Raw genomic sequence first — 13,320 nt, forward strand, 5'->3', positions numbered from 1 at the left:
ACAAGGACCTGAGACTTGGCACTAATTCCTGCCCTCTCCTCCCCCTGACACAGAGTCAATGGCCTTAAAACAAGATTTCCCTGCCTGGAAGTTTGTAGCACTCAAATACTCAACTCATGGTGGATGTGGGTGTGTGCACATTAATACATTTAACTTTAATTTTTCTCATTTCTCCAGTTGCAACACCAATTACCAAACTGAAACAGCACATTCACAGAGAAGCATCTCGGGCATTTAAAATCCCTTCTATGCCTCAAAGAACTTGACTTGGCTGGCATGGAAGTGCCTTAATCCCAGCTAAGCGTGTCTGATCAGCTCTGCATTTCAATGGCATCGGGGATCTGGGCATGTCGTGTTTGGGATGCTGAAAAGAGACTCCTGGGGACTGAAGAGGTGACAAAAAGGCTGCTGAGAGCAGCCACCAAAAAGGCCTTTCCTGCGAGCACAGCTCACACATTGTTCAGTTCTTCCGGTCTCCCAAATCAAGTGTCACCCCAGATCATCCTCAAAACTCAAAAGATACAAATATTCTGCATTTTGAGACATGTCCAAGTTCCCTTTATTCTTCTCTACCCCCAGGAAACTGTTCTTTTAACGCTTCCAAAACACTCTCACACAAATACTGCTGTAATTTCCTTTTCAATCCTTTACAAATTCAAGTCATTCACAAGTTCAAGTCCACATAATCTTTTTCTGGTTAAACCTTACATTCACCTTTACTGTTCCCCACCATCCACCTGGACATGGGTTTAAATTCCATTCATCTGCTTCTCTCACATTCCCCCCAGTGAATTAAAAAGAGAGGGAATGTGCTCTCCAAACCCACTTTCATAGTGTGGTCAGGTTCTTTCAAGCCTGTAAATACATCCACAACTTACTGGTTTTTCCACCTTTTTCAAGGCATAATATTCAGTAATTTCTAATTTGTCACTTTGAACCAAATCCCAACATTCTCCCACACTCCTGAGCTCCCTCATTCCCACCTGGCTCTTTGGGAACACTCTAAGCAGCAGCACAGGCAGGTGAGGATTCCAGGCTTGGGGAAACCATGTTGCTTTTGTTTATTTAAAAGCAGCAAAATTATCTTCCTTTTTGATTGGCTGAGATGTCACAAACTCGAAGTGGAGAGTGCTCATGGAAAAATGGAAAATAAGGCACCACTGCAGCACTGTGCAATGTTTAATTACTCTTAATCTCTTTGGGAACCACAGAATGGCTGGTTTGGGATGGAAGGGACCTTAAAGCTCATCTCACTCCATGGGCAGGGACACCTTCCACTGTCCCAGGCTGCTCCGAGCCCCAATGTCCAGCCTGGCCTTGGACACTGCCAGGGATCCAGGGGCAGCCACAGCTGCTCTGGGCACCCTGTGCCAGGGCCTCCAGTGAAGGCAAAGCTCAGGTTTGATCCTAAGAACATTATTCATGTCCTTGCACCTCCCGCCCAGGACAGCCCCCCGGGCTGTGTCCCTCAGTGCCTCACTCACCGTTTTCTTCTCTCTCTTGGCAGGCGGTGGCTGCTGCTGCTGCGTAGGCACAATGATGGGAGCAGACTGGTACACGGGCTGGCTGGGGTAGAAGGGCGTTCCTGGGGCAGCCAATGACACAAACCAGAGGGACAAGGTCAGTTTGACTGCTCATGACAGAAAACCAGGCACAAGAGGTACAACTGGCCACAACTTCCAACATCCCTCTGGGAATGCTGCGTTTGCTCTGCCCCACTTCCACTAAACAGAAGCTGATGCTCCATCAAGACAAGAGATTCACTCACTATTTCTTATTTGATTTCCATGACCAAAAATTGACCATGTGCATCATCCATTTTTGAGAGGCTGTGGACACCACAGAGGCACTTGCAAGACCATCCCTGGACCCCTCCTGAGGGCTTTTTGCTGGGTTTGCTGCTGGTTTATCAGGGGTTTTCTGCGTTTGTACAGAAATTCAATCTAACCAATACAAACAATTTGCAAGGTCAACTGCAACCTATTTGGAAGCATAACCAGAAAATTTAATTATAAGCAGTGTTCTTCTCATGCTGCAACACACAAAAAGCACGACCACGGTGATTAGTGCAGAACCACACCATGGTGCTGATCACATTCCTAACAGCCAGTGTGGTTCATTATGGTTTTCTGTACAGAATGAGAGTGGCTCAATAAATAACCAAGTGCTTTAAGACCATGCCAGACATCAGGGAGGCAGAGCAGAGCTGCCTCCTGTCCATGGATCAGGTGTCAGGGGAATGTGTAAGGTGCTGCTGGGGTGTTTTCCCTTCTGGGCATGGATGCTGGATGAACTGAGTGCTTGCACTCGCCTCTGGAGCAATCTGATCTGAATTAACCTTTAACTGGGAATGAAAATCCGGACTGTGTCTGTAACCCAACTGGGAGGTCACTGTGATCTCAAGCAAAGGGTGAAATCCAAGAAAGCAAATTAAACCAGCCCAGCACAGCCTGATTTGCAATTTCCAAGGATGCATTCCTCCTGCTGAGAGCTGGAAAGCCCCAGCTCAGAGCAGGCTCCCTGACTGCATCCTCAGAGTGGGAACTTTTCCCTGTCAGAGCAGAGAGCACTGCATGGCATCAAGGAACCCAAATGACACTCCTGGGTGGGCTGAATCGCTCAAGAAATGTCTTGTTTTGAAAGTCACGGTCAGCAGAGCCACTTCAGATCTGGCCTCAAAGTCTCCACCAGCATCTCTGCAGGCTGGGAATCAAAAATTATTGCCCAGAGCAGCTGTGGCTGCCCCTGGATCCCTGGCAGTGTCCAAGGCCAGGTTGGATGGGGCCTGGAGCAGCCTGGGACAGTGGAAGGTGTCCCTGCCCATGGCAGAGGGTGGGAATGGATGGGCTTTAAGGTCCTTCCAACCCAAACCATCCTGGGATTTTGTGATTCTACGAACCCTCCTGCTGAGCAGGTGTCCAAGCAGAGCCTGGGTGAGGTGAGGGAACAGGAGCCTGGAATCCTGCAATGTGTGAATTCCTTCCATTCGTAGTTTCCTAGAAACCAGATCCAAGCACATCACCTACAGTGTGATCCTGGCTGGAGAGGCAGCTCCAGCAGAACTCAGGGAACGACTCTTCCTTTATGAAAAGTATTTTAAAAACACAAATCCTGAAAAGAGTAACTTCTGGGAAGAAACAGCTTCTGTGACAGGCCAAGTGCATTTGCCAGTGCCACACTCTCTGCTCTGCTCCCTGCCTTTGATCCCTTCCAGTTCTCCAGTTCTGATCCCTCCAGTTCTCCAACTTTTATTCTCCCTCCTACCCACTGATCATTTCGAGGTCTTTCCCAACGTTGTACAGAAACCCCCTGATATCAGAAATGATAAACTGGAAAACTGAGTTATAAAATTGTACTGTCCATTTTCAAAAGTTTTGTCTTCCACTGGATTTTCCCTCATCACCTCCTTTAGGTCCTTCCAGACTGCAATGATTTTGATATCCAGCAGCCACACTGGCTACAAATCCTGTGGTTTATGGAAAAGGCACTGCCAGCAGCATTATCCATGCCTGGACTGCAGATTTAGCTGTTCCCCAAACCTGGCAGCGCCTGGTGAGAGCCTGAGCATTCCCAGTCCCTACACACAGCAAGGGGGTGACAGCAGGGAAAGGTGGATAAGTACAGGCAAATCCTTGGGTAAACCTTCCCTGCCTGCAAAACTCTGCAGGACAGAGAGCTCTAGCTTCACCCACTGATGCTCCACAGATGCAGCAACCTAAAGCTGGGACTGAAGGATTCCAAGATTCTCTGCAAGAAACCAGGCGCTTCCAGGAGAGGAAAGGAGCTGGAAATGAACCTTTTCCTAATGACAGGAGTGAAGGCAGATAAATGTCACTAAGCAAGCAGGAAGTAGGAAAGCAGACCTGTAACAGCACAAAAAATGAGGAATACTGGGCAATTTCCTCCTCTAGTGGATCAGATTTGAGGAGCCATTGCAATATTTCTTCTATTTTCTCCAGGATCAACCACCAGGAAGGAGCTGCCCTGTAATTACCCTCTCTCCTGATCTCAAGTTGCATTACCAGGTTCAAAGGCTTCATGGCAACCTTTCAATGATTCCCGTGAGTTCCACACAGACCAAATAAATAAAAGAAAGAAGGAAAAGAGGAAAAATAAGAGACCTTTCCAGGCAGCTACTGGGTTCTTCTCTCCTTCCCAAGGGATCTGTGTGTGTGAGGAGCAAACCTGCAATGCTGCCAAGGGAGCAGGTCTGTTACTGTTCAGCCTGGAAGGGAATCAGTCACCCCAATGCTCCGAAATTCCAGCAGATAATTCCCACGGGAGGCTGAGAATATCTCTGCCCCCAACAGACTGCAGAATGTGAGTGGGCAGGGAGCAGTGAGTAACCAAATGCATGAAAAGGCCAAGTTTTGGCCTATGCAGGGGTTACAGACTCTTCCACTGGACTGAATTATCTTTGCAGCACAAATCCAGGGAAAAACCCCCATGGCTTGTTCTTATCCCCCACTACACACCAGAAACGCTGGGATAAGAACTGTTAACTGCTGTCAACGCTGGAGCATTCCCAGGGCACGGCACAGTGAAAACCTGGACTGCCAGATGTACCCACAATACCTTAATAAATAACAATGATTGAGCAGGGACTATCAAACAGCCCCATTCCTGGTCACAGGTGATCCTGGGCAGCTGCAGCCTTTCCTGACACACTCACACAAACAATACTCTGAGATTTTTCAGGAGTGAATAATCAGGGCTGTGACATCACCAAATTTAGCAGCTATCTGAAGTTCAAACAAATAACAATCCAGCTTGTTATTATAAATCTTCAGCTTGACAACAGAAAAACACACCAAGAAAAGACTTTGTAAGGAGTCTCCAAGCAGAACTTACCGTAGGCATTGGGGAATTCTCCAGGACCTGGGCCTGGATAAAAGGGTCCTGGTCCTGGTGGCTGCACAGGATATTGCTGGGGCGGCCCGACATACGGGGGGCCGCTGTGACGATACTGGGGGGACAAAAACAACCATCACTTTACAAGGACTTGGGCAACCTGTAACTGAGCCCCCCCGATCAACAGGGATCTGATCCTCAAGCTGGTTAATTACAGCTTTGGGAATCACAGAATCACGGAATTGTTAAGGTTGGAAAAGATCTTTAAGATCACTGAGTCCAACTGCCAACCAGCACCACCACCCCATTCACCACTAACCACATCCCCAAGTGCCACACCCACACCTTGTCTGAGCACTTCCAGGGATGGGGACTCCAGCACTGCCCTGGGCAGCCTCTGCCAGTGCCTGACCACCTTTTCCACAAAGGAGTTTTCCCTAAAATCCACCTAAACCTCTCCAAATGTTACTGCCAAAAGTAAGGCAGAGCCAAGGCAGGGAGGACACAGGAGCTGAGGGGGATCAGAGTGACTCCCTGGATTGCAGCAATACTGTGTGTTATGAGGCCCAAGGGTTTGGAGTGCCTGTGGATCTAGTAAGTCAAATTAGGTATTTTTAAAGCACTAAATATTTTCCAAGAGCTTGGTTTCCTACTGTGTTTGAGGGAGGCCTCAAAAAGGTGATTGATTCCTACTGCCTCCATGCACAGAAGAACAAATACTTCACACAGAGAAAGGACAAAGGCTGAACCACAGAATCATGGAATCATTTAGGCAGGAAAAGCCCCCTACAACCACCAAGTCCAACTGTTCTCCCAGCACTGCCAAACCCTCCCCTAAACCTTGTCCCCAAATGCCACATCCATTTGTTTCTTGAACACTTCCAGGGATGGTAACTCCACCACTGCCCTGGGCAGCCTCTGCCAATGCCTGATCACCCTCTCCATGAAGCAATTTTTCCCACTATCTAATCTAAACCTGCCCTGGCACACCATATGCAACTACCAGCCTGATTTCACACAGACACATCCCCACCCGCTCCTGGTGGGTCCTGAGGCAACCCCCACGGAGCCAACGTTGCTGTGCAGGTCCTCAGGTGCCTGGATGTTGGATTTACCTGTGGGATACAGTACTGGGGGCCCTGAGGCATTGGGTAGGGCATTGGCAGGTGGTTCACCATCATGATGTGCTGGTTGGTTTGGTACACGGCAGTTGGGGTCTGCGCTCCAGGACGGATGGAGGGGCTGCTGTTCTGGATGGTGGCTCTTGGAGGCTGGATCTGAGGCCTCTGAAAAAACTAGGAGAGGGAAGGGAGAGAAGAGAGAAAACAAAGAACCGGTCAGACTTTCTGGGAAAGAATTGGAAATATCCTTACGATATTATAGTTACGGTACTAGTTTCCAAGGGTTGCCACACTTCCAGAAAACTGCAGGACAGTCCGTGTTTCTCTGGGAACAGCAGGGCCCTCTATGGCTTCCTACTTTACAAGGCAGAAACAGGCAAGAAACTTTACAAACTAATAATTATTAATTTGTATCTCCTGAATTTTACAGTTGAACTTTCAGAGCAAACTTTAGAAAAATGAGTTTGTCTAATTTTCTTTTTATAAGGTGGGGTGGCTGCTAAAATACCCACCTTTATAAATACCCCAGGGAAATAAAAGATCAAGGCAACTGTTCCAATTTATCTCCAGAAGAGTTAAAAATCCATAATTTCACGAAGGCCAGAGGCACCTCATGTCTCTCCTTCACACACAGGTGACTTGTCCTGCCCTGTTTTCCAAAGGGTGGCAACCTGTCCCAGGGTGGTACCAAAGCCTTGCACCCCGCTGGGATGGAGTGATGCCCCCGGTGGATGGGCCAGGCCCAGGGAACCAAGCAACCCCCTGGCACGGGCTCCATCCTCACCCCTCCCGCGCTGGGAACGGCACCGGCAGTCCCGGATGGAGGCCCTGGCTCTGGAGTCTCGGCACTCTCGGAGGTCAGGAGGTAAGAAATGCACCGGACACTGAGGCATTCACTGACAGAGGAACGGTCAGGTGAGAGACACTGATGCCATGCAGAACCAGGAGTTAGAGTTACCTGTATAGGTCTGAATCCTCCCTTCAATAACGAAGCAAGAAAGCAGCAGGAAACAGAAAGAAAGCCAATGGAACAGCTTACAGATCAACAGGAAGGAATAGGATACAACATGCACCCTAAATGCACAAATTCCAGCCAGCTTCTGCCCTGCTCTGACTCATGCCTTCCAGAAACGGCCAGGAAAAGACACTGAGTAGTACCATGGACTCTGCTGCCAGAATCCCACAGGGTCAGAACTCTCCTAGAAAAGTTTTATACGGAAGTATAAAAGTTTAAAAAAAAAAACCCAAGCAAAAAACCCAATCAAACCATGATTCACTGCACGAAATGTGACACTACAGGAAGACTTTATGTTTGCTCTGCTCCTAAAACATCAAATATTTCTCCTTCTGTCTCTTTCAGTGGTACACGGGGAGCAGATAAAGCAGAAACCCTGGCTCCAACCATGGATTTCTCTCCTTTTCTGCACCAAGACTGGGAGGGAAAGAAATGCCACATATTTAACTGTTAAATAAAAAATAATTATAATAATTAGGCCACCACACATCACACTGAATCCTGCTGGCTGCTGTGCAGTGATGTGTTACAGGGAGTAACTGTGCCAGGAGGAGTGAGAAAAGAAGAGAGGGGAATGAAGGAATGAGCTGGGATTATCCGCCCCAGGTTCAGGAAGGATGGGGGAGGACAGAAGGAAGCTGTGATGTCTCTATCCTCGACATGACAACGAGCTTAAAATGGCCATTCTGGGGCTGCTGAGGACTTCATTACACCTGAGCTGTTCCAAACAGCAAACGATTTCTCCAGGAAAGCCCTGGATGACTCTTTCAGATTTCCAGACATTGTTAAGGTGAGCACAATGATTTTATGTCCAGCCCTGTCAACCTGGATGAAGAGCTGTCCCCAGCACACTGGAAATATGACCTGAACCAGGAGAAGGCAACTGTTCGGGGAGAAAAGTTTGGAAGTGAGGGTGGAGAAAGCAAACCAGAAGAACAACACCTTGCCATGGTCGTGCTGATAAAACCGTGTGGCTGTGAGATGCGGGGGAGCTATAGGAGTGTGGCATGAACCAAGCACAGGTGATGAATTTATGGTGAGAATCACCAGAGTTTGTGATTTTTCAATATCCAAAGACAGCAAAAAGTGAAAAAGTCTTTCTTCTTTCACTGAAATTCACTGAGTAATGATTATTTCCAACCTGTCAGCAGGTTGTAGCACAGGTCTCACCGAGGGAGGGCTGGAAAAATTTAATAACCCCCATGGGTGTGTGTTTATGCAAAGAGAAAAGGGCTGGAGGCTGAAGTGAGACCTCTCTCTATCAACAGCACTTCCATCCACAGGGCAGTGCAGGAACACCCCCAATGCCAGAGATGGGGAGACTCCACCTATGGAATCTGCTCCTCAGGCTCCCGCTGCCCCTCCAGAACCTGCTCACAACCAACTGAGACCATCGAGAGAAAGCTCCGAGCCCTGGAAGCTCCTTGGGCATGGACAGCTGCTCGTTCCATCACTGCCAGCTGGTCCCAAGCTGGGGAAGCTCCGTTCCATGGGACACGTTCTGCTCCTCCCTGCTGGCGCAGGAGGAGGGACAGCACTCTGCTCTGGAAGCGGGGGTGGCACCGACCTGCTCTTCCACGAGCACTGAACACCCCCCAGAGCTGCTCAGCTGCTCACCAGCAGCAGGAGGGTCTCTGACAAGGAGCTTCAGGCAAATGGACGTCAAAAAACCTCTCAAAGCCCCCCTGTGTGCCCACACCATCCTAGAGCTGGCTCAGCTTCAGGGATGGGGAGAAAAGGAGGAGAACTTCACTTCTACCAGGAAGACAGAGCAGCAGGAACAGCAGATCCATTATTCCAAGCAACAGGACCATCAGAATTTTGGTTGTTCAGCAACCAGTGAGGACCTAGGCCATGGTCCTTGAGACATGTCTCATCCCTTACCTGTCCAAGTCTGTTAGGGAGAGATTTCTTGGATCACCTTGGAGTCAATGCTCCTGGGCAATGTGGTCTCTGACTTCACCCAAGCTCTGCACTTCAGTCAAGCTTCTCGTACCCCTGTTATTAATTTTTAGTCTCTCTGGTGCCACCAGGAAGGCTGGTGGGATAACCTGAGCCTGGCCTGGGGGAGGGAGGAGAAGGAGGTGCCTGACAGGCAGTGCTGCAGGAACTGAGGAGCTGCAGCCCTGAGATGTGAAGATCAGAGAATTGTGCAATTGTTTAGGTTGGAAAAACCCTCTAAGGTCATCGAGTCCATCCCTAACCCATGTCCCCAGGTGCCACATCCACACATTGTTTGAGCACTCCAGTGATGGTGCCTCTGCCTGTTCCAGTGCCTGACCACCCTTTCCATGAAGAAATTTTCCCAGTATCCAACCTAGACCTCCCTTGGTGCAGCTTGAGGCCATTGCCTCTTGTCCTGTCCCTTACTCCCTGGTGTCAGGAGCAGGAGCTGCAGCACAAATCCCCAGGTCCTGCTTCCCCAGCACCTCAGTGCAGCTCTTGTGGCTGGCTCAAGGCAAGGCTTGTTCCCTTCCCCTCAGACTCTCCCAGTTTTATTATCTACTAAATGATAAAATTAAGAGGAAAAAGCCCTTTTTGGTATTTAGAAGTGGCAGCTCCTTCACACACTCATGAATGCAGACAGGGAAGTGACTGCAGCAGCCATTTCCCATCACCTTCTGACTTGAAATACCCCAAAAAGCTACAAAATGGCCAGCTAAGACAGTTCGGGGAGTCAATTCCCAACCTCTCAAAGTCCCAAAGCTTCTTCACAACAGCACCCAGCCAAGCCCATTCTCTGTTGTACAAGTTACACCCAGAGGAACTCAAGTAACCCTGAGCTAAAACTGGAACAAACTCCACCAGCAACCTCAAGCGAGAGGCTGAGCCATGAGCAGCAAACCTGCCTCAAACACAGTTCAAGTCAGAAGGAAACAACCACATTTCAGTTTCTATTTCTGATTTCTGTTTTTAATTACACCAGCCTCTTCTGAGCACCCATTTCTAAAATAAACGCCACGCTCCCCAAGTCACTTCGTAAGTGAAGGGTTTAGGCAGATTCAAATGCAAAAAAAATCTGCATTTTGGAGCTCAGGTTAGAAGAAAGCTGCTGTTCTCAACTGTGCTTTGTGAGGATCAGAAGCAGTAAAGTGACTCCAGAGCCTCACTTAGCAAAAACTGGGAAGCTCCATGCACAAAGTGGGAAACGGAGCAGCAATTCCAGGCAGGGATAGCTACGTGTGCTACAGCATTTGGGGAAAAACACAAGCTGACAGCGTATTTAAAAATACTGCCCAAAATCCTTTGCAGGAGCTGTTTCCTGTCTCCTATAAAGTGAGGTTTTCCAGCAGATTCTCAGTGCATGATCTGGGAATCAGGGTTTACTGATGCATATTTAACTTTCAGTCAGAACTGCTGCAGTTACTTCATTTCACTTCAGCCAGTGCTGCTGAACACCCTAAATCTCTTGTGTTTTCTCTCACACAGTGTGGTCACAATGCCTCCAGCATTAACTGGCTCCACCAACTCCCACTGTAACCGTCCAACTCCAGGGCAGGCGTTTCCATCCAGGAAAAAGCCCTGCTTATAAAGCTGCCATTCCCCTTCAGGTGTTAAAGTCATGCTCATTTGAGTACCCTAAAGATGTAATAATGACAGGCAGTAACACTGAAGAACGATCCATTATTTGCCTGAAGGAGCCCCAGAATCAACACAAGGCACATGTTAATAAAAGCTGGGATGGACACAGGGAATTGCAAACCCCCACGGTGCTGCCGCTGCATTCAAAGGGAACGTGCAGTTGTTGCAGCAAATATTAACCCTGCTAAAGCCAATTTACTTATTTCGCACTTTCCAGCTCACAAATCTCAGTCTCCAAGCTCTCAGCTTGTGTTACACAGTTTAACCAAGTTTTAAAACTCCCATGTGAGGATAATTATTTATGTTGGTCTCGAGTATCCTGTGAGTGCTGGGATAAGGATGAACTTGCTCCCACAGCCGTGACCCTCCTGCACGTGGCAGGGGCCAAAATCCCTCTCTCCACCCCAACCCACTCCATGGGTGTTTTGGATTAAAGGTTTCTCTGTGCCTGTCCTGATCCAGCACATGACAGATGTAACTGGGAATAAAGCCTGGAATATTTTTCTAATGGTGACAGCTTCTCACAGATAATAATGAGCAGATTCAAATGTAACAGAGACAAAAATCTTACTGTGATACAACTGGGAAAACACTTGGAATTTACAAGCGGAGTTAAGGGCAGGGACATAACTGGGTCCGAAGGAAAGTTCTGGATCCAATTCTGACAGCCTGGTGGCAAACTCCCGCCAGTAAAGCCCCCGGTCACTGGAATATTTCCTGCAAGGTTGTGCTGCCTCAAGACTCGTGGGCCAAAACCTGCTCAGAGAGAGCTCAGTAAATTTTAGGAGAACATTAAATGGCTCACAGTGTATATATCCCATGCCTTAGGAATGACCCATGAAAGAACTAAGGAGCTGCAGAGCAGCAATGCACTCTCTGTATTGTGCAGTATAAACACTGACCTGAAGTTCAGGTCAAGAACAGAAGTATCTAAACAAGATCCTGATCCCATCGTTCCCAGGTTGCCCCGTCATCCTGCAAACATTCCTCTACCACTGCCTGTCCCTGCCATCCCAGCCACGCACAGAAATCATTCCCCCCGTCCCATACGACCTTTGCCTGTGAGCAAGCAAGTGCAAATGTCCCATTCTACTCTTTACATTCCTTTTTTTGCCCTGCTCTGGAAGGCTCCAGCTCCCCTGCTGCTCCCTGAGCTGGAAGAAATGAGGATGATGGGGATTTGGGGGTGTCTGTGCCCACCTAACACTGCTCTCCTGAGACAGAACTCTCCCCACGCTGCTCATCCCAGTGTTCCACTGCTCAGTAACATGAGTGAAGCGAGAACAAAATAATTCCCTGGAACAAATCTTCCATGCCTCAAGCCCCTGTCCTGACACCACAAGATAAATGGGATCAACCTGCTCCTTCAAAGCCAAGGAAGATCTGGGAAAGCTTTCCTGCCTTGTCCTGCCTCTCCTCCTCTTTCCCACCAGCAGCGCCACCTCTGCTCCCTCAAAACCCAAAAGAAGCATCAAAATCAGTTCCCAGGGACAAGGGTTTTGGCAAAGAGAAGTGTAGGAGCTGATAAAAAAGACAATTCCAGACACCCTGCCTAGGACAGATGGGCCTGTGTATCTGTCCTGACACTGGGGAGGTCCTAATTCTGCCACCCCTGAGTTCCATGAGCCAGAGCTATTCCTGGTTCTCCTTCTTAATAATGAAGTGGTTCCTTACAAAGTCCAAGTCATGCAACAGGAACACTAAAGGATCCTTAAAGGTCTGGCTTTTGTGGGCTAAGTAAAAACAACATTAAGCAATGCAATGGTGACAGATAACCAGGTGTATCACACAACAGTGCAGAACTGGAAGTCATTTGCTTTACTCCGAGTTGGAAAAGCAAGATTCTCTCGGGTGGCATCTTCAGGAAACTGAATCCACCGACTAGTTTGGGAAACACTCAGAATGAGTTTCTAGTGATGTGAGAAGGCAAGGGAAGCCCACAAATCCCTGGCAATGACTCCTAGAGGTTCTCCTCCCCTGCAGGACATGGGGTGGTTAATGGGAGCGGCGCCCCAGGGGTGAGGTCAGAGTTACTCAGCGGTGCAGGAGGTTGTTAGCAGGGTTATGCACGTGCCAGTAGCTGCTACAGGGCTGCTTTCCTCCACTCGAGTTAGTGGGTGAGTCACGTCCGCCCCCCTCCCCCCAGCCAATTAGTGCAGGGTGATAACGAAGGGGCAGGTACTGTACCTGGTGATGGGCAGGTCGAGGCCCCGCTGCAAACTGACGAAAGGCGGGAGAAACAAACACAAAAGGAAAGGCACAAAGAGTCAGAAACACCACAACGAACCAAAATGTCACACTCTATGCAAAATAAACCCACAGAAAATAAAATAACGACACAGTCAAAAGCTTTGCTGCGGGACAACGACACACAGGGACTGAGGTGTCACGATGGACATCGCTATGGGCACTGTACTGGGAGCTGGGATAAACAGCCAAAGCTGCCTGGGATCCTAAAGGCACTCAGGGATGCAGGCATTCCTTATCCTGCCTGGGAAAAAAACATAAAACCAAAAAAACCAACTTAAAACAAGCAGCAGTGGAGATTCTGAAACTGTTCAAGGTGGAGGTAAATGATTAAAGCAGCTGGGCCGGAGCCATCCCAGGGATTTAGTGGGAGCAGAGGATGGAGACTCACGGCTGGGAAGAGCCAGGGAGGCACAGGGGCCGTGGGACATCCCTGTGAGGCAAAGAGCAGCCATTCCTTGCACGTACACCCCCTGCTACTGCATTTCCAGCTTTTCTCCTCCA

At 48.7% G+C, this 13,320-nt stretch overlaps 1 protein-coding gene across 16 annotated transcripts in view; it reads right to left on the reverse strand.

Annotated features, from left to right (window-relative positions):
* Positions 1-13,320, reverse strand: part of EIF4G3 (eukaryotic translation initiation factor 4 gamma 3) — a 141,768-nt gene that overhangs the window by 57,538 nt on the left and 70,910 nt on the right. For 9 of the 16 annotated variants that reach the window (XM_048326457.1, XM_048326451.1, XM_048326450.1 and 6 more), the window contains 5 exons: positions 12,757-12,789; positions 6,931-6,951; positions 5,967-6,146; positions 4,852-4,966; positions 1,485-1,585 (listed from right to left, as the gene is read on the reverse strand). In XM_048326457.1, coding sequence (XP_048182414.1) covers positions 1,485-1,585; positions 4,852-4,966; positions 5,967-6,146; positions 6,931-6,951; positions 12,757-12,789 — 450 coding nt within the window. The remainder of the gene's footprint in view (positions 1-1,484; positions 1,586-4,851; positions 4,967-5,966; positions 6,147-6,930; positions 6,952-12,756; positions 12,790-13,320) is intronic. The other 7 variants (XM_048326453.1, XM_048326452.1, XM_048326456.1 and 4 more) reach the window with 3 other exon arrangements.

This window comes from Corvus hawaiiensis, chromosome 22 (assembly GCF_020740725.1).
Source record: "Corvus hawaiiensis isolate bCorHaw1 chromosome 22, bCorHaw1.pri.cur, whole genome shotgun sequence".
Lineage (NCBI taxonomy): Eukaryota > Metazoa > Chordata > Aves > Passeriformes > Corvidae > Corvus > Corvus hawaiiensis.